We start from the raw sequence: 19923 nt of genomic DNA, 5'->3' as shown, positions 1-19923 counted from the left end.
ACCACCTCTCAAAACCCATTTCTAGGAAGTGACTTTTTTTTCTTCACCTTTGCTCCGATGAAACAACCGGCTGACTGGTGTGTAGCACTCACCGACCATGTGGACCTCACAGTGGTGTAACACACAGCAATAAAAGTCTGGTCTTAACGTAAACAAAAGAGAATTTTGTCCTGTCCAATAATTACGTAGAAAGTTATTCTACGTCTGCTTATTTTAAGTGGGCTCCTTCTGCCAACTGCATACCTACCATGATTATGTGTCAGATACTGTCTGCATTGTGTAACCCAGTTAAGAGCACATCAGGTGCCCTGCATGCAGCAGCCTCTGCAGAGGGGAGGATCCACAACGGTATCACACACTCTCCACAAGGACACGTCTCAAGGACAAGCAGCCTCTAACCAGCTGCTGTGGGGTTTGGTTTGTTTTTTTTAGATGGTTTAAAAAAACGTTTTGATGGGAAGGTCAGAAAATATCTCAGTACTTCCGGCGTATGTCGTCAAGTATTTGCACTAGCAGGGGAAATAAACATAAACCTCAGGTTTGTATGCAAATATGGTATAAAAATTTAATTGATGTCATGCTTTTTATGAAAAAAAACAAAAAAAAAACTATACCAAAACCAGATATGAAACCTTGAAATCACAAAGTGACATGTGAATATAAAGTACAGCAGTGCTTCTTTTTCCTTTTTTTGCAGATTTCTTTCCTGTTTTCTTAACAAAATAGATCTTCGATGCCTGCCGGCACGTCATTCAGAGGAGCAAAGATCACCGGACCATTCTGGATTCCTGGCTCCTTCATCAGGTGTGAAACTATTGTTTACATTTGATTTGTACAGCTACAGAGTCCCAACACACCAGGAAGTGATTCATTCATTTGTATCTACACAGTGAGCCATTCACGCTTTATGATATATGAAAGATTCTTACATTGTTCTGGAGGATCCGTATACAATATATCTTTATCACCAGTTTTAACAACCAAGAAATACCTCGGTTGTATCTATAAAAAATGGATTTCATCACCTTTGTCCTTATTAAAACATTGTGCAAAACAAAATCTAGAGACGCACTATCTGCTCTTCCCTGCTCCAGGTTCATGGGCCAGACGGTCAGGTCAGAAGAAGCCCAGAGCTGTATGAATATATATACGTGAGGCATGTTGTTATAGCAAAAATCTACCTTTTCGAAAGTGACACAACAGAAGGTCAAAGTTCACGTTCCTGAAAGCCTCCTCAAGAGCGCTTCAGTTCAGATAACCTGCGCAGGAGCCCCTGTTGCCGGGTCTTTAGGTGTCTCTTCTCTTTCAGGTGGCGTCTCTCCGTCCTGTGAAGCTCCAGCAGGTAGTCTGTGGCGTGGGTCAAGATGGCCACCTTTGGGGTTTTAGCTGACTCCAAACCAGGAATCTGTTCCCGCAAAGCCAGGAAGCGGGACCGCAGGTCGTTCCTCCTCTTCCTCTCCAGGTAGTTGTGATTGCGCCTGCGGTCGGTGTCCTCTGTGTCTGAGTTCTGGGGGGTCTCTGAGGGGGAGGTTGGGGTGGAGGTGTGGGGAGAGGAGCTAGCGGATCTGTTCCAGGTGTGTTTGCTTGGGGGCTCTTCGTCAGAATCGTTGTCCTCCTCCTCGTCCTTGTATTCTGTGTCGCTGTCCGGGGAGCGGGCGGCGTAGTTGTGCTGCTGCCTGTGGACAGACGCGTGGAAGCGTTTGGGGCAGGGGTCGGCCCGGACTGTGACGGTGACGGGCTTCCTGATGTTCACTAGCCGCATCCGGTTCTGCTTGCTCTCCACCGTAACCACGTCGATTTCCTCATCATCCTCGTCTGTGATCACATTATAAAAAAAAGACCTCATCAGCGCACGGGATACAACTTAAAACATTACACCACATGTAACTTCTCTTCAAAAGGTGTGAGTGTGACTTGTTACTCCTCCACCGAGGAGGACCAGCAAAGTCAGAGGTCATCCATACTAAAGCTGGCACGGATTCAGGCTTTTGTTAATGAATGCTGAGCATTCATCAACCATTGAAAGGAGGAGATAAAGACACACCCTAATGTGAGAGGTGTGAAAGAGTTACCATCCGGGCCTGCCACTGTGTGTATAGTGGTGATAAATGATCGGGACCACCACCCCGCCCCTCTGCAGTGCTCACAGGGAGCCTCAGTATGATGTTGAAAAGATGAGAAATTCAAGTAAAAGTGACGGGGCGCGGTTTTTAAAAGGCCGACCGCCCCGAGCGCGAGCATGTGGCGCATTGTGAGAAAGCAAGTGTGATGAGATGAATGCAGCTCTAAAGGTTAATAGCTGCGCTGCACTTGATAACCCCTCCGCGTCGCAAACCACAGTTACGCAACAGCAGCCCAGCTTCCTAAATTACCGTTGCGCGCCGTTTGGTGCGTGTGTGGCTACAGTGCAAATGTTATTCTCGTGCATGGGGCCGGGGTGGGGCGGTTAAATGCCGATTTCTTACCGGAAGAATCAGAGCAGGACGACGCCGGTTTCCTGCTGCTGCTTGTCGGGATTGTGAGGACAGCCGCAGGGTCGACGCAGTCTGAAGCCAAGGTGGCGAGCGCGCCGCACGGGGAGACGCATTGCGCTTTGGTCGGTCTCACGGAGATCTTGGTCACCGGGGAGACGGCAGCCTGCGCCACGGCCGGCACTCTCCCGCTGACCTTCTCCGGCTGCTTACCGACCGAGAAACTACTCCACATGCAGTCTTGGATGATGATGGAACTAAGGTTGCCGAAGAGCTTCTCTGTGTCGGGGATGCACGGACTCTCGCAGTCCTCTTCCTGACCCAAGACTTTGCACAATCCGCCGCTCAGAGTCCGCTCCGGGGACATGGGAGGGGTGGGCAACAGTTCGAACTTTTTCCAGATATCTTCACTCGGAGCTGTCGACTTGTAAAAATCCTCTTCCATGTCGAAAACGTTGAAATAATAATGCTGGTAACAGTCGAACTCCATGTTTTCAGCTGATAAAGAATTTGTTGCTTCCCCGGGTAAGGATCAGATGATCAGCGGCTGATAAACGTCCTTTGCAATCTGAGGAGAGATATCACAACTATTAACAACTATTCCCCATCAGATGTGTGATCCAAGCATTAGCCTAATGGACTGCTGAGACATCACATCTCCCGAACAGCTTTCTTTCCACATATGGGACCCCATTAATAATTGATTCCATCCTGCGGATGCTCTATTTGAGGTGGCTAAAATGTCTATATAAAGTTGCCGCTTTGACTCCACACACCGATCTCGAATTTAGCCCCGAACAAAAACACATGATCTACTTTGTTTTACCAGACAATTAGAGTAACGCATGGAGCTGCGTTTCCTGAGACGCAGCGCTTTGTTCGAAAGGGGCGCCGTCATGTGAACCCGTGAGGAAGAAAAGATCTGGTCTCAACCCGGAAAAAGACCCTCTGTCACGAAACTTTCACGCTCAGCTGCGGTAAAACTACTCACCGGTTCTTGGTAGATATCCAACAGTGAAATTCAGGGCATTCGGGTGTCTCTGGGCAGCCAAAGAGCAAAAGTGCGCGGCGCGTAAAGGATCAGACGGATAAAAGCTGCCCGATCTGCTTGTGGATACAAAGGAAGTCGAGTTTCGACGCGACAGATACTTCAGCTGTGTTTAAAGTAATGTTCGAAAAGCTGAATTTGTGGAAGAAAAGCCGGTGGGCTTTCTGAGAAACGCGTACCAGGGTCCGCCCCGAAGCCACACAGTGCGTTTTTCGCGCCAATATCCTGTTATAAAGCCATAAAAAAGTGCAGGGAGGAGTCTAGAAAATATCTGCAGCTCTCAATCCGGGTAAGCACCCGAATTTGCATCCCAGTCGGGGCGGGGGTTGTGCTGAGCTCCGCCCCGTCTACGACACCTATTATGGTTACAACAACCGGTTTGGAATCGAAGAAAAATGTGCATTTAAATCACCAAAGAAGATCCCTCATGAAGTATTAGTACAACCCAAGACGCGGCCTCCTTTAATCATCAATGTTTTATTTCATTTTTGGTTCTTTCAAACTGGGGAAAGTCCAATATTAATTGAAATATTTATTTTAACCAACATTTTACGTCAGACTTTCCCACCAAAAGAATATTCTTTATTATAACTGCTTATATTATATATATATATATATATATATATATATATATATATATATATATATATATATATATATATATATATATATATATATATATATATAATCCAACCACTATATTACAGTGTTCTTGTCACGTTTCCTTAAAGGTCACAGGTCACACAGTTGCTTCGGCTGATGTCTTCATCGATATCTCCGCAGAGACGCTCAGACCTGCTTAGTCTCTGTCTTCATCCACTTTAGCCGACGCCAATAAGCCTCCGCAGCTGAGCGGACAAAAGCACCTTCATCGGCCTATTTAGCGTGTTGATAGAGGCAGAGTATATACAGCAGCTAAACAGTGTGTTCTGTTCCAAGTTAAAGAGCACTAGAGCCAGTGGCGGAGTGTGCTTCAGCCCTTTTAACACACAGCGAGTACACAAACACTTTCAGCTGTTTAAACGTCCGCAGCTGCCGACGAAGATGAAGACGGCGGCGAGCGAGGACACCGTTTGGAGTGAACATTAAATCATCTGGTCCGGGACAAGAAGGCCGATTCTGGACAATCCAAAAACCCTGGATGATCCAACATTTATGTCAACCCAAACCATGATGTCCCCATGTTGTGCCGGACAGTTATTAGGCAGTTCTAAGGTTATTACGCGTCCTTTGTCCATACGTCGAGTCTCCCTCCTCCCCCCACCGTGCACTCGCAAAAAGTCAAAGCTTAGCAACGTCTCGTGATCAGACGCGCCGGGTCAACATCACATGCCACCCACAGGCCTCCCTGTCAGACGTATTGATCAGTTTGGCTCGTGGCCTCGCCAGGCCTATGCAATTATTGGACAGGACAAAAACCCTCCAGTCTTAATGAGGCCGGAGCCAGGGACACTGATTAGTGACGGACATCTGCTGTCAGCCAGCAGCCACACCAGCGGGACTGAGGGTGGCACGGGTCCGAACCCAAGCAGAGAGGAGGTTGGAATATGAAATGTATTAAAATGAAAAGTTCAACAGATTTGCTGTCCCCTCGGAAACCCCAGAAACAAAGTAAAAATCAAATATTGTGCAGATATTTAAGTGCTATTTAATTCAGCATTGTGCTGCAGTTTTTCCCCCTCTTCATCTGATCAAACGTGTGTCTGTGCTCCAAATCCCGACTTGGGAAACAACTGCAAAACAACATTTCTCAAGAAAAGACTGGTAATAGTTGTTAAAAGGGAGAGGGAGGTGTCAGTCTAACTTTGTTGGAAACTAATGGTGCAAATACACACAGTATTAACATGTTCAGATTAATTTAATTACCGACCAGAATTCTGAGCCTGGAGATAGTTCATCAGAGCCAAAGAAACAAAAATGCACCCTCCTCCCCCCAATGTGATTTAGAATTCAGATGAGGTCCTCCTCCTGTTCCTGCATTAAAACTTTCCTGTTGTTACGGTAACAATGCTTAACACCAACAATAGCCACCACCCCATGTCTTCTCTGAGCTTAACTTCAAGTACCCGCCATTGTCCCTCATTGTTATAGGAGCATATGTTTAAGGAGGATGGGAAAAGTAGAGGGGTGTGTGTGTGTGTGTGTGTGTGTGTGTGTGTGTGTTGGGGAGGATTTGTCTCATGTATGTTGAAAACCCCACTCAGAACATGTAATTCAGCTGTGCAGGAATTTGGATGGTGTTCCAGACTGTCTGTGAAATTGCCCCCATGCGCCATACAAGCAGGGGATCCTCCGTTTCCCCACGACCCTCGTGACCCAGGGACGTCCCTCCAACCGCCACCTCTGACCCGCTCCACCCGCCTGGAATCACAGGTTTCAGAAGTAGGAAACAGAGGCCGTAGAGAATCCACACACACGAGAAAGACGACATAATTCATTCACGTGCGTGTTGTTTCTCCCCAAGGGGTATTAAAACGTATATTCTCACAGGAAGCTCCGCCCCCCCAACACAGATCAGCTGGGTGTTGTTCACCTGTGCAGACCAGTCGGTGCGAACACGTGCGTCCTGTTTAAACCACTGATTTCGTCAAATTCCTTTTCATTTCTTTCATCTGAGGCGTTGCTTTTGATGCAATCGCTGCCAACAGCCAACGTTGGTACTGAAACTAGAAGATCAATGCAGGCCACGGCGCGTGCAAATGGCGCTTCTGCGCAACATTGAATGATAATTAAACTCTGAAAACAAATACATTAAACTTAAAGAAAAACAGAGCTCCATTTCCGAGGCGGTCTTCTCTCTATAGAACACGTGAGCTGGGTTACACCGCCATCTGCTGGCAGGTCTGTGTACAACATAAGGGGTCTGAACTCTGGTGGGTTACGCCTCAATATAAGTATTATGATAGCATTTAAAATGTTTAATAGATAAATAAATCTAGTAGAATATTAAACAGCACGCTAGTCTTATCAGCCAAATCCATATGAGCTATAATATATCAGTGCTTACGACGTGTTGTATAAACAGTGGCTGATGATATAGACTTCACTTTCTTTACTAGTTACAACTAAGTCCAGTAGATGGCGACAACATTTTCTTTTTCTATTCTTAAAACTCTGCACATTTTAGGTTCTTCAATCCACCTTCCTTTTGAAGTCATGAATAAAGATTGAGACAGCGAAGACCGGACCATCAGCATTTGCACATGCTTCTTTCTGAGAAGGATGGTCTTCTTCATCAAAGAAAAGACCACAAATTCAAAAGGACACAGTAAATGTCATTTAGTAGAGAGTTGGAATTTAGATTCAGCTATGCTGATTTTGCTGTTTAGGCTTTCATCGTTACAAAGTATTTTCCATCCAGCTACCTACAGTCTGGGGAGTTGTGCCACCCCCGGTCCTGAGACCCTCGAACCGGGTCAGGAGAAACTCAAAAACCTTTAATGGGGAAAACAAGGAAGGTTGAGGGAGAGCTGTGGCGGAGGAATCCTCCTCCCTGGGGTGGACAGATGTACAATAGATGCCTCATGTACATAGAATAACATCAAAAATATATGTTTAAATTGGAGATATATTAATATAATATATATTTGATTGTTAATGTATGTTTTGTCCACAGAAAGAAGTGGGGACAGGCGCGCGTCCTCGTATCTCCATAGGAGCACTCCACCATGTTAGCAACCTCAGGCATCGGGCCCATATCTGGAATCAGTAGAACGAGAGACCAACACCAGTTCTGGTAAGAATATGCACTGAATGCAAAGATAAGAGAGGAAGCAAAGAAAGGATGTGATGAGCCAGTGTAGAGGAACCAATACTGGAGTGGTACGATCTCTTTTCCTGTTTCTAGTCAGCATCCGAGCAGCAGCAGGCTGGACCAGCTATGGAGCCTTTCAGTCTTGTCACCAACTGTCTTCAACAGCAATTACACAACTGCTAAAACTTTTCCACCATACTGATAATTTTTTGCTGTTACAATTGTTCTTTTTAAGTTTTCAAAGTGGATTTCCACAAGTGGATTGTTCACTGTTAGAGTCCAGAATGGATGTTTTTTAAAAAAAAAAAAAGCATGTGAATGGTAGCTGATGAGGCTGCTGATGGGGAAACCTTCCTCATTGAACGCTGGAGCTATTTTGATGGCAAAATTGAGTCTTCAAAGATGCCACAGTCAGTTCATGCATATGAATCCATAGTTTTAAAATAAAAAAAATGGGTTAAATAAGTGTTGAACCCTTGTTGTTTACATAAAGAGGGGCGACTTCCGCTTTCATCTGAAAGATTAAGATGTGATATCTTTTTGGATGTCATAAGGATGACCAGCTAAATTCCCTACCTTGTTAAGCCTGTTCTACCACAACTGGGTCATTAAACAAGGAGAGACCTTTTTACCATTACAACCATTAGATTGGTAGTTACTGTATCGGTCTGAATTGATCGCTGAATCCAGTTCATGTACTCATGTGCTTTTTGTTCCAGCTTTACATAAATGGGGCTGCAAATGTGAGGTATGATGAGGTTTGTTATCCATATCAGTCACCTTCCACTGGATTTCATGGAACACTTCATATTGTAATTGTAAAACAAGATACACAATCATACAGTCAATCTAGTATATTTATTATATTTTGTTTTATATTTGTTTGGGCACCTGGATGGAATTTTTAGTCTTCTATAATGTAGGAAAATATTTATCATTAATTTAAATATGTTTATTTAAAACACACACACACACACACACACATTTGGATGGGGACTGTAAAATGATTATTTTTGGATGATGCATTCACTGTAAGGTGTGTTCTAAACACGTGTGGGTGCCATCGTGCTGTTAATGACATTAGCCCATTTAAAGGATTCTAAAGATTCTGCGATCATATTTTTTTTACATGTAATTATTTGTGAAGAGTAAACTGCTCACACAAACACATATTTCGTATATAACATCGAATGTGATCAATAGCTGCCTGTGGCAAATTAAAAAACCCTTTACTGTCATATTCCGCTATTGTTTCTATAGCTACTTTCAGCGTGTTGCCAAACGTGTATTAGGCGTTTAGCTGTCTGGTCTCGGCCAATCGGTACAATAATAATAATAATAATAATAATAATAATAATAATAATAATAATAATAATAATAATAAAGAAAAAACAGCGTTCTTCTCTTGAAAGGCAGATTTCCCACATCACGTGATGTCGAGCTACCACACGTGTTTGTTTGAGCGTCACGATCTGTTAACTGGCGTTGAACTATAAAGGTGTAGCCGAGCTCCGGGAGGCGGCTGTGACTGGACATACTCTGAGCTGAAAGGAGCATTTTAAGACTCTGCACCTTTTTAATTCGGATACGACCAGATCACCCTCACCGCGTCACCTGAGCGGATTGAACGCGACATGGCACGGGGAGAGGGGGGCGAGCAATCCGCGACCACGTTACTATCAGTCAAAGCCATCAATGCAGAGAGCAAGGCATCCACGGTAAGAGTTCTGATGAATGGACCCAGGAGGTCCGATATGGAAATTAAAAATCGGACGCATTCGAATCATGGTTTAGGCGTCAAACGTGTCCAATTCAAAAATGTGGCGCCTGCCTCAAATGCCACAGCTTCCTTCCTTCCTCCTCCCTGCATTGTCGTTTGAATTTGGATTATTGCCGGGTTCAATGAACTCGAGGCTGATAAACCAGCTCCAGGCGACCATTTTTGACGAACCCAAGATTTTATGGGATCACCTGCGCGTTGGTGGTGAAGCGATGCGCGCCGGTTTATTCACGCCCAGCAGTCATTTTATTTGTAGTAAATTCCGTGTTGTAAATGGGATTCATGAGCCAAGTGAATGAAATGTTTAAGTGAATCAATTGAAAGTGCACTCTTTTCACCAGTAATTGATCGGATTAGTGCTCGGATGTGAGCAGCGTGACACCAATACCGCCATCATCGTCATCATCATCATCAGCAGCAGCAGCGAGGTCTTCATGGATGGACACGAGATGTGACATTTACTTTCAAAAAGTTGTAAATATGAGCAGCTTTACTCAGCCCTTCAGATCAGTAATTGTCCATAATCAGTGATTTTTAAACTGAAGATCTGTCAGGCATTTGATCGGTTCTAAAACCTGAGGAGGTTGTTGTTCTGACTCTGATTAAATTGCATTTGAAAAAGAATAGTTTGCTAGTTTTCCCACATCAGGCAATATGAAGCTGATGGTTTAATTACTGGTGTGTGAGGAGGCAGAAATGATCCTTTCCGTGATGCGAGGAAGTGAGTCAGCCTAGTCTAGGTGACTGGTTGCGGTTGTGGACCGTATTCTCATTCTCTACTCTGCCGGCTGTGCTGGAAACCTCCAACATCCTATTGTGGGAGCCAATGGAAACGCTTGAGTCTCCGTGATGCAGACGGTGGGTGTGAACTCCAGTAACCTCATCGTCACACACGCCGCTGTCGGCAGTTTACACACGGGCTGCATTGCCATGGGGATTTGTCTCTAATCTGTCATTCTTTGCGGTGGGGTGAGGGAAATTAGCCGGTCTCACCCCATGTGGTGACAGGATGTCCCGCTCAACGACATATTTGTGAAATTGGAAGCTACACCCCATCATATTTTCCATCTTAGGCTCATTTATTGCTCCTCATATTTATGCTCCTGTCCTCTGGTGCACTGATCGCCTGACACGTCTCCTCTTTCAGCTAACTGTTCGAGGGAAGCGTCTCACGTTTTGGAACAAGCTGTGTTACGCCATCGGCGGAGCGCCCTACCAGATCACAGGCAGCGCTCTGGGCTTCTTCCTCCAGATCTTCCTGCTGGACGTGGCTCAGGTGACACCAATGTTTTTCAGTCAAGAAAACCAGCCCAGGTTTTTCACACAGATTCGCTCCAGTTCCACCCTTTTTACACACCTTTTCCTACCAGTTGGATCCCTTCTATGCATCCATCATCCTGTTTGTGGGCCGGGCCTGGGATGCCATCACAGACCCCACGGTGGGTTTCCTGGTCAGCCGGAGCAGATCCACCAGGATCGGTCGTATGATGCCCTGGTAGGTCTCCGAATCGCTCACCATGTATCAGCATGAGTTTCAGTCTATAAAGAACATTAGCTGATCCAGTACCCTGGAACCGAGTGGGCACAACGCTGGCGGAGGTCAGAAATTGACTGACAGAAACACGCATGTCTCCCTGCTACCATGGCAACTGCATGAAAGAAGATGCTGATAAACCATGCCCTGCTGCGGCTGTAACCCTTCTGTAACATATTCATTTATTACTTCATCTCTTCTTGATGCAAATGTGACTACCAGGCTCTCCACCTGGAAGAGGAGAACCTGTTCACCCAAATGCTCATTCACTGGCATCCCAACAAGACGTGTGCATTTTTAGCAAATTATCCTGGACAGCTGAAGTTGGCTATTTCTTTGATGTTACGCAATTTGCCCTCCACTGAACTTGGATTCCTGTTTGCACATCGTGGGCGTGCCCGCGCGGTAACCTCGCTGTACTCCTTTGAGTGACAGTTTGAGGATTTCCCCTTTTCTTTGCCAAGTGTATGCTGGGGCTGCCCTCCGCCCCCGGAGGACCGCTTTGATGCGTAAACTCGATGGCAAAAACTCCCGCTGGGCGAAGCTAAAACACTCTAGAGGAACCATGACCTTGATTCAGCGCAGCTGGGCCGACTGATCGATAGACAGACTGTAAAGCGCAACCAGGTCGAAAGCCTCGATTAACCAACCGCAGCTGAGTCTTTCGGCTCTCGGGTCACCTCACACAGTCATATCTAGATTACTGTGCATGTTCAAGTTAAAAAAGGCAGCTGCTTCTGTGCAGATGGGGAGGGGAGTTTCCCTGAGAGTGTGCTGTCATTGGTCCAAACTACAACACACCATCAGCCTCAAACCCGGAGGGGGTGTGTCTGTCTAGGTCCGATATCCTGGACCGTTTTAGAGGAAGGTTCCCGTCAGCTTTAACTGCACGCGAGGCGTTTGGAGTCTCGGCGTGAGCGTTCCAACGCGACTCGTCAGCGAGGGCCGCGGCTCGTGCAAACGTGCACAGGATCACCCGCTCGTGCTCCGTCGGTCACGTCAGCGAGCAGAAGAGGCACAACCTGGCCTCCATTTCGAGATAAAATAGCGCTCATTAACCTGATTCACTCCTGCCCTTAGAGGGAATCAGGAGGTGCTTCCCATCACGTTTCCCACGTGTGCTACTCCAGTTTTGTCCAGGCACGTGAGAAACATACTACCGTGTTTAGAGCAGCTTAGAAGCCAAATTTAAGATCAAATATACAATTTTCTTAGACATCAGGTCTACTTGATTGTTAAAGCACTGCGTGAGGATGAATGTAGGTCTTTCTTGACCATTTTGTCTATAAAATAGACGCAGGTCATTTCCTTCATCTCCATCTATAAAACCTCCTTAAAAAATTGAATAACAATCTTTAAGGGGGTTCCCATGTCTCTCGCCTCTGTAAACACAGATTTGTCAAGGTCATTTGGAGGGTAGGGTAACACTGAGGAAGATGCAGCTGAACCAAAGTTGGAGGGGGGTGTCAGGGCAAAGTCCCCCTCACTGTCTCATCGGCCTAAATCCACCTCCACCCCCACACGCTCCAGACTTCTCCACTAACAAGGGTGGGATTAGGGGAATTATTCAGTGAGCAGCATGAAAAGGCTACAAGTGAAAGGGAGCTACAGTAACAGTGGCTGCATTCATTAATGCAACTCTTTGGCATCAGGGCACAGACAGCTGGATGGGCTTTCCAAAGAAAATGTGTTCACAGAGGCAGAGTTCCTGTTCGCACCCGGTCAGGCCACCGTCTCAACCTGTACTGGGAGAGGCGTGAACCACTGACGCATTCTCCTCTTATTCTAAACACTGACATTTACCTTCACCCTGCTGTCCCCTTCTGCTTCCCCTCAGGATCCTCTGCTCTGCTCCATTTGCTGTTGCGACGTATTTCCTGATCTGGTTCGTTCCTCCCTTCGAACAAGGGAAGGTGGTCTGGTACCTGGTATTTTACTGCCTCTTCCAGTCGATGCAGACAGTCAGTACAACACACAGAGAACATCCTGCTACTCTATTCATCTCTATGTGCGTTGCCTTAACGGAGTTCTGTTTGATGAACTTTTCAGTGCTTCCATGTGCCGTATTCAGCTCTCACCATGTTCATCAGCACAGATCAGACAGAGCGGGACTCTGCCACTGCCTATCGTACGTCAGCGCTCCAGCGCCGCTGGACAGGTTTACACGTGCCGTCGTTCCCGTCCCTGATCTTCCATCTCTGTGACCCGCACAGGCATGACGATAGAGGTGCTGGGCACGGTTCTGGGGACCGCGATCCAAGGGCAGATCGTGGGAGGCACCAATGACTGTCCGGCCGATCTCGAGGGCAGGAATGTATCCAAATTCACCGTGTCCACAGTTTCCCTGGATGAGTCGGTGAGAATTGCAACATTTTTCCACCTGTCATTACGGAAAATGCGGTTCACGGTTAACTGGGTGCGTTTGTCCACAGAAACAAGCGTACATGATCTCTACAGGGGTCATCTGCATCATCTACCTGCTCTGTACATTGGTTTTATTTCTGGGCGTAAAAGAGCGAAAAGGTATGAAAGTGTAACAAATAGTCCTCATTTGTTCAGTGGGTTCAACCCAAAGACTTCCAGCCATCTTAGCTGTGTTCTCTGTGCTGGACTGCAGAGAGCAAGCGATACAGGGGCCAACTTTTGACTTTCCGTCGAGGCCTGTACATGGTCATGAGCCACGAGCCGTACATCAAACTGGTCATAGGCTTCCTCTTCACCTCTCTAGCATTTATGGTAAAAACTCATCCTTGTTTAACATTCTGGGAATCAAAAAGAAGGGCTAAAACTACAAATCCTCCTTGGTGAGGTGCCATCGTTGTTCGGATCATAACCTTTGACTTGCCTTCTACAGTTGCTGGAGGGAAACTTTGCACTTTTCCTCACCTACACTCTTGGCCACAGGAAGGACTATCAGAATATTCTCCTGGTCATCATGGTGAGTGTTTCTATTTTTGGGCTGAAGGGCTCTTATCCGTGCAAATGTCACTGTAATTGTTGGGCAACAGCCGGTCAACCAGCACTAGTGTGTGATTAGGGCAGAGGGGGGCATTTGCTCTGAGGTCACATGTGGGGACACATGTGATGGGGCGGCTCAGAGGGCAGATTATCAGGGTGAGAGGAAGTGTTGTTTGGGCTGTTGTCTCCCAGCCGAACACTCACGTGTCTTTAGCAGTAGGATAGAGGGAGACACGGACACACACACAGGCCTTTTGTTGCTCTCACGATCCATCACCACCACCATGGGAACCCCCACTCTCTTGTGTCCTCTCTTCCAGCCTCTCCTGCTGCTTCAGTACCTTTTTTTTTTTTTTTTTTTTTTTTTTTTTTTGGAGTGGAAAATATTTCCAGACACCTTGTTTCATAACTGAGAGTGGAGGCTACATTTTTGCCCATTTGTGTCATTATTCAGCTGTGCTTGATGGAGTCTGACCTGGAGGTGAAAGGCTGCAGTGTTTAATCCACTCAGAGCAGCTCTTTACAACTTCTCCCGTAGCATAGCCTTTATTCTTCTTCCTTTTTAATAGTGCCACTCTGAGTTTTTGACCTTTTCCAAATGCATTTCGTAACGCTGATAATGTTAACTGCGTGAACATTTACATTTGCTTGGATTTTGCATCGAATGTTCTAAAATGCTTGCAATGTTGGCTTGAGTCTGGCGTGTAGCTAGAGAAGTTTGTAGCTGGAGCCAACCACCGTTAGGCGCGTCTCGATGAGAAATATCACACCTTGAGAGACCGTCGTGGTTTGTGGCCAAAATAAATATGTATTTAATGCATAATAGCATAAACAACACAGGCTCCATTGATGGTGTCTGGCTTATTCCCCCCAGGAATGTTACGTAAAAGGTTTAAGAAAGCGCAACGTAACCCACATAACAGAGGTCATGACCTCTGTCCTCAGCATTCTTTCCTTTTACAGTTTTGAGCTTTAAGATGACCTCAATTCTACTGAATGCAAAAATCCCCTTTACAAAGGGAAATGAGTTGTAATTGGTGTCAGTTACAGGTGGATTGCGGCAACCGAGGTATCATTTATAGAACGGCGCCCACACATATTAAACCGATTTTTTTTTTCTACTCCTTTTGCAGCTGTCTGGGACTCTAACCATCCCCTTGTGGCAGTGGTTTCTGACCCGGTTTGGGAAGAAGAAGGCAGTGTACTTTGGCATGACTGTGAGTTGTTGTGTCAGTGCCGTTGCAGCAAAGCGTCCAGTTCTGCTGATTGCAAACCAGTAAAAACCCTCCTGTTTTTCTCCAGTGGGCCGTACCCTTCATGATTCTGATCGTCTCCATCAAGAGCAAACTGATCATTTCTTACTTGGTGTCGGTGGCCGCGGGCGTGAGCGTGGCCGCGGCGTTCCTCCTGCCGTGGTGAGTTCAGGGACAGGAATGTTGCGTCACCCTGTAAATCTGCATCTGTGGAGCGGTTTGTGTTTTGTACATTTAAAAAAAACTTGGAATTCTTGCTTTGCAGGTCAATGCTTCCTGACGTTGTGGATGACTTCAAGGTGAAGAACCCAGGTGTCCATGGTCACGAAGCGCTCTTTTACTCCTTCTTTGTCTTCTTTGTCAAGTTTGCTTCTGGCGTATCTCTGGGAATCTCCACTCTTAGTTTAAAGTAAGTTTACAGCGGCCACGCATCACTTGTGTTTCTCACCAACACCTCAGTCATGTGACCAACAAAGATCTCCCCATCATCATCTTTATTGCCCCCTCCCCCAGATTTGCTGGATATGAGACTGGTGCCTGTTTACAGCCTGAGGCCGTCAGTTTAACCCTGAAGACTCTGGTCTCTCTGGTGCCAGTGGTGCTGATTTTTATTGGGCTCTTGATATTGAAGACTTATCCCATCGATGAGAAGAGGAGGCAGGACAACCAGAAGCTGCTGCAGGAAATGCTGTAAGTTAACAGGGCAAAACATGTTTAATAATAATATTAATAATAATAACAACAACCCAGGGGTTTTAGGACGGTGGAACCAAATCGGATGTTCTCTTTGATTGCAGGGACTCTGACACAGACTCTGAATCTTCAGCACTCGGCAGCAACGTGTAGTAGTGAACAGTTTTGCATGTTTGCACAAATTGTTGAGGGACTTGAACTCCAACAATATGAAGGAATGAACCAGAGAGATTCACTACTTTTTTTTTTACGGAGGACGTGCGCAACCAGCAGTGCATCAGACGGAGCACAGCGAACCCTGGTGGCCAGAACCCGCGCGTGCACTTTCAAGTCCTTAATCTCCAGGTGTGTCTGGTAAAAAAGGAGGGAGGGAGGGGGGTGTCAGCCGCGAGTTTATCACAGGTCCAAGAATAACAGGCAAACAATCACTCACACACAAATTCGCACCTAAGGTCCACCTACCCCTTAAATGCATGTATTCGGACAGTGGGAGGGAGTCAGAGCACCTGGAGGGAGGGCATGGGGAGAACATGCAAACTGAGGGACCCGAACCGAACCAGTGCCAGCCCTGATCTTCTGAACTTACACAAAGACACTCCTGTTCCAAAGATGACTTCATTGTTTACTGAAACTCCGCTGCTGTTGCCTTTGTTTCTATCTATGACTCCTTCACTGGTCATTTGCAGATCCTTTTTTCCTGCATCGTGGGATAAAGGTAGTCATCAATTCTGTTTATTCCATGTGTCCCCTCATCCTGGTACAAAACTTAAACAGATCTGGAGACAAATTGTGGTTCGCAGTATTGTTAATAAAGCTCTTACTTGGTCTGTTCAGACGTTGCTCTGAAGAAAATAAACAGCAGCAGCTCCTTTTTGGTGAAGGGAGTAAAAGCACTAAACCAGGCCTGTGAAGAACCATCAGATGGTAGTTTGAAGGCCACTACCCAAGTGTACTTGGACTGTCAAAGGAGAAAAGACTCGATGTGTTTTGATATACTGAACACGCACTGTAGTCATTTCTGTTGTGCACATTTTGCCGATTGTGGAACTGTCACACAGGAAATTCAGATGACTTGAAATGAATCTTATTTATTTAATTTATTCTATAATTACTGTCATTTAGTGATCAAGAGAAGTGACGCCAACAGTTCATGCATGCAGTTCGGCTGAGACATTCATACCGAGAGACTTTTAAAGCAAATGGAAGGTCACTGGCTAGCGTCAACCATACATGGTGCCAGGAAGTCTGCTAACCTTTGACAGAATCATCTTTGTCCTGCATTGCTTTGAGAAGAATGGAAGACGAGATATGCAAGATATACAATGTCCACTGGCATCTTCTCACTTTCCTTTGAGAAGAGAGTGCTCCGTGTACTTATTTATTGAAGCAAACTAAGGGGGGAGGGGGTTTCATCTGACCACGTGTTTTATTTTATTAGTGCTGTTGTTACTGATGAAGAGTGCTGAAAAAATGATGAATCAATATTTTCTTGCCCGTGCAAAACATTTGGAAGTTGCACAGCACATATGAAGCACAAGGCATGAGGTTTGCTGCTAGACTGTCTAAAAACTGTGTAGAACAAATTCAGATGTTTGTTATTTTAAGCCTCTAAGTGAATTCTGTCGATTAAAGTGTTGAAAATTGAGCTTTTTTTTAGAGAGCTATATTAAATTTGAATTTGAGAAATAGAAATTTACTGCCAGGAATCATTACATTATAGTAAAAGGTGTCCTGGAATAGTATGAGGAACTAAATTCAAATGAACGTCAGTGATTATGAGTAAAATACATCCAAACAGAACAGGAGGGCGGTGTATAAATAAGCGTAAATACAGCCTAAATCTTTTATTATTTTATTTTATTCGCTATTGCTCAACATATTTATCGCGGACAATCAAAGATAAATCAAAATCGAGCAGAAGGAAGCTGGATGTTCTGTCATCGTCTGGCTGCTCGTTTATCCGCGACATTAATTGCCTCCAGCTGTGGCGCCACGCTGGTTTTACGCGTCGTCTAAAGCGAAAGGAAGACGGAGATCAGTCTGTTGCGATGAATACAAGCTTGTATCTCTATATTTTGTGGGTTGTTTTATCAATCGGCCTCCTCTGTGCAGTAGACACGCACGAATCTCCGAACAAACGAACAAAAAAGCTTTTTAATCCCGGCGAGCCAATACCCAAACCAAAGAAGCTGTCAATTACCGGCTACTCGTCCATTTACAGGATCCCTCATAAATCTCCAGTGTTCCGCCGAAGAACCAAAGGTCCCAGGTTTTCTCCCGGAGCTGGGAGTCCGAGGGAGAGCCGAACCGAGATCCAGTCCGATTTTGCTTACGTACCTGACGTTTCTGTAACCTGCTCTACATCCGGTTTTGTTTTGCGGGTCAAACCCAGTTTCTACGGCCTGGGCGCGGATGCAGATGAGCTGAGCTTAGGGGGCACCTGCAGAAGCAACGGCCTTCTCCAGCCCTACGGTGACCTGCTCTTCACCTACCCTCTGGTTGCGTGTGACGTCGTGCGCCACCAGGTAAGATCTTCCCACGTTTTGCTTCAACAGTTCTGACTTTTACGACCTGTTCAAACGGCCGCTCGCTCTCGACAGCCGTCCCATGATCATCTGGTCTATAAATACCTACTCCGTTATGAGCCTTCGCCAAAGCGTCTCCAGAGCCAAGCGCACCCGATCCAACTCGACATTGAGTGCCGTTATCCAAGGTTAGGATCACCCAGGAAGAATTTTGTTTGTCCTGCAAATGTTTCGTGAAGACATCTTGAAAGCAATTAAAAACTGTGTCCAGGAACCACCATGTGTACCAGCTGAGCGTGCAGCCCACTTGGAAAACTGCGGTTGTGCGTAAAAGACTAAAAGGAAGTCTGAATAAATTCCAGATGGAGTTGATGGATGGTCCGTTTATAAATCCCTGCAGGGTTTCTCTAAATTCCAACTTCCGCGCGTGTAAATTCCAATATCTGTGACCCTTGAGGGATTTTATTTTGATTTTTTTTTTTTTTTAAGGCTCCTGGAACAGTCCAGTCTTGTCCCCGGTGTATCAGCTAGGAAATAAAATTAATTTCCAGGTTTCAGCTGATCTGTCACCCGGTGAAAAAGTATACATTAATAGCTGCTATGCTAAACCTACCAGTGGCTCCCAGTCACAGGAAGAATACACTATCATTGACCAATTTGGGTGAGTATTGTTGGCAGCCACGGGGGCAGTCTGACCAGACATGATTTGGATTTTGGTGCACTGTTGTTGTCTGTAGCTGTTTGTTGGACAGCAAGACCAACTCGGGGGCCTCTCATTTCATCTCTCGCACCGACCGGACCCTGAGGTTTTCCCTGAAGGCCTTCCAGTTTACATCTGATCCAGAGACAGAAGTGAGTGACACTAAAACTCCCTGAATCGGACGGTGGATCACACCCCTTTGGGTTTTTAGGTCAGTGTTCACTGCACACTGTTTGTCACATCTGAGGATCCGGGTCCTGCGCAGAAGTCCTGCACCTACGGAGAGAACAGGTAAATCCTACCAAGCTCACACCCAGAACTCCATGCAGAACTGCTTTTTGAGCGCACGTGTGCATTTCCAGGTGGAACGCGCTGACTGGTGATGACTCCATATGCGAATGCTGTGATTCACAATGTGTGACCTCCAAATCTCGTAGGGCCATGATGGAAGGTAGGTCCGTGCACGAGTTAATGAACACTCCAGGATATAAATGAATGTTTGTGTGTTGTCCTCAAGGCTCGGTCAACAGTGGCTCTCTGCTGGTGTCGGATCAGCCGATGGTGGAAGAGGAGGGCTTTCTTCCAAAGAGCTGGGTCAGCACGAGCAAGGAGGGCGAGGCCACGGTCATTGGGCTGACTGACCCGCTCAGTCATGACGCTGTGCAGCAAAGAGCAGATTTGGTGTTTGACGATGAGGAAGAGGAGCAGCAGCCTGGCAGAGACCAGAGTGTGACAACACAGCCCGATTTAGAGGACCTGGGTCTCGAGGACTTAGAGGACAAAAATGAGTCATTTTCAAATCAATTTGAAGACGATGGGTCAGGAAATTTATTGGTGGATGAATATTTAGGAAGTTATGAAGGTGTGGGTGGAAAAGAACTTTCTGGAGAACAGGAGAAGGAAGTAGCGGAACAAATGGTGCCGGCAGAAACCGTCAGATGGCCAGAGTTCCAGCCAAAGGTCTCAGAGGAGATAGAAGCACCCAAAAATGAATCTGGGCTCAAGATGAGGAACGATTCCGAGGAAGATGATGTAGGAGAAGATGGGAAGAAGACCTGGTATTTCTGGAAATAGTGAGTCATTCTGATTAAGACAGTAACTGTCAATAACAGGACATTATAGCAATAAACACATGATCATGCAGTTAATGGACTATTTTTTATGATACAAAAATGCTTGACTGTACTTCCTTTATTAATTGGGCAGA

General features: G+C 45.9%; 3 protein-coding genes and 1 long non-coding RNA gene across 5 annotated transcripts; 2 read left to right on the top strand and 2 right to left on the bottom strand.

Moving 5' to 3' along the window:
* Positions 1-539: 539 nt before the first annotated feature.
* Positions 540-3763, bottom strand: LOC101078143 (protein L-Myc-1b-like). The gene is made up of 3 exons (XM_003962422.3): positions 3463-3763; positions 2466-3039; positions 540-1815 (listed from the first exon to the last, which is right to left on the bottom strand). The coding sequence occupies exons 2-3, from the start codon at positions 2959-2961 to the stop codon at positions 1235-1237; spliced, it is 1077 nt and encodes a 358-aa protein (XP_003962471.1). The 5' UTR covers positions 2962-3039; positions 3463-3763; the 3' UTR covers positions 540-1234.
* Positions 3764-8697: 4934 nt separating this feature from the next.
* Positions 8698-17136, top strand: LOC101074690 (sodium-dependent lysophosphatidylcholine symporter 1-B-like). 2 transcript variants are annotated; one of them, XM_029825980.1, is made up of 15 exons: positions 8698-8991; positions 9395-9911; positions 10201-10329; positions 10424-10548; positions 12425-12548; positions 12637-12715; positions 12801-12943; positions 13020-13110; positions 13205-13323; positions 13442-13525; positions 14679-14762; positions 14848-14960; positions 15064-15207; positions 15312-15488; positions 15596-17136. In XM_029825980.1, exons 2-15 carry the CDS (start codon positions 9903-9905, stop codon positions 15642-15644), a joined length of 1470 nt encoding a protein of 489 aa, XP_029681840.1. In that variant the 5' UTR covers positions 8698-8991; positions 9395-9902; the 3' UTR covers positions 15645-17136. The 2 variants fall into 2 exon arrangements, with proteins under 2 accessions (XP_029681840.1, XP_011614502.2); XM_011616200.2 differs by lacking the exon at positions 9395-9911.
* A 195-nt stretch (positions 17137-17331) lies between these two features.
* LOC115246752 (uncharacterized) lies at positions 17332-17831 on the bottom strand. Its single transcript, XR_003885844.1, has 2 exons — positions 17692-17831; positions 17332-17503 (listed from the first exon to the last, which is right to left on the bottom strand). It is a non-coding gene; the product is annotated as an uncharacterized lncRNA (long non-coding RNA).
* On the top strand, positions 17419-19859 carry LOC105418097 (zona pellucida sperm-binding protein 3). The gene is made up of 8 exons (XM_011616214.2): positions 17419-18016; positions 18092-18204; positions 18288-18394; positions 18506-18677; positions 18754-18868; positions 18928-19007; positions 19079-19167; positions 19234-19859. Exons 1-8 carry the CDS (start codon positions 17540-17542, stop codon positions 19788-19790), a joined length of 1710 nt encoding a protein of 569 aa, XP_011614516.1. The 5' UTR covers positions 17419-17539; the 3' UTR covers positions 19791-19859.
* The last annotated feature ends 64 nt before the right edge of the window (positions 19860-19923 follow it).

Source organism: Takifugu rubripes, chromosome 2 (assembly GCF_901000725.2).
Source record: "Takifugu rubripes chromosome 2, fTakRub1.2, whole genome shotgun sequence".
Taxonomy (NCBI): Eukaryota; Metazoa; Chordata; class Actinopteri; order Tetraodontiformes; family Tetraodontidae; genus Takifugu; species Takifugu rubripes.
This window is presented reverse-complemented; position numbering and strand designations above follow the sequence as displayed.

Bases quoted from the DNA above. Each gene is read 5' to 3' on its own strand.
- LOC105418097 (XM_011616214.2), top strand. From the start codon at position 17,540: ATGAATACAAGCTTGTATCTCTATATTTTGTGGGTTGTTTTATCAATC. The intron at 19,008-19,078 runs GTAAATCCTACC...GTGCATTTCCAG, and splicing joins TGCACCTACGGAGAGAACAG to GTGGAACGCGCTGACTGGTG. The intron at 19,168-19,233 runs GTAGGTCCGTGC...GTTGTCCTCAAG, and splicing joins TCGTAGGGCCATGATGGAAG to GCTCGGTCAACAGTGGCTCT.
- LOC101074690 (XM_011616200.2), top strand. From the start codon at position 8,908: ATGGCACGGGGAGAGGGGGGCGAGCAATCCGCGACCACGTTACTATCA. The intron at 10,330-10,423 runs GTGACACCAATG...TTTTCCTACCAG, and splicing joins TCCTGCTGGACGTGGCTCAG to TTGGATCCCTTCTATGCATC. The intron at 10,549-12,424 runs GTAGGTCTCCGA...GCTTCCCCTCAG, and splicing joins ATCGGTCGTATGATGCCCTG to GATCCTCTGCTCTGCTCCAT.
- LOC101078143 (XM_003962422.3), bottom strand. From the start codon at position 2,961: ATGGAGTTCGACTGTTACCAGCATTATTATTTCAACGTTTTCGACATG. The intron at 1,816-2,465 runs GTAAGAAATCGG...ATGTGATCACAG, and splicing joins GTCCTGCTCTGATTCTTCCG to ACGAGGATGATGAGGAAATC.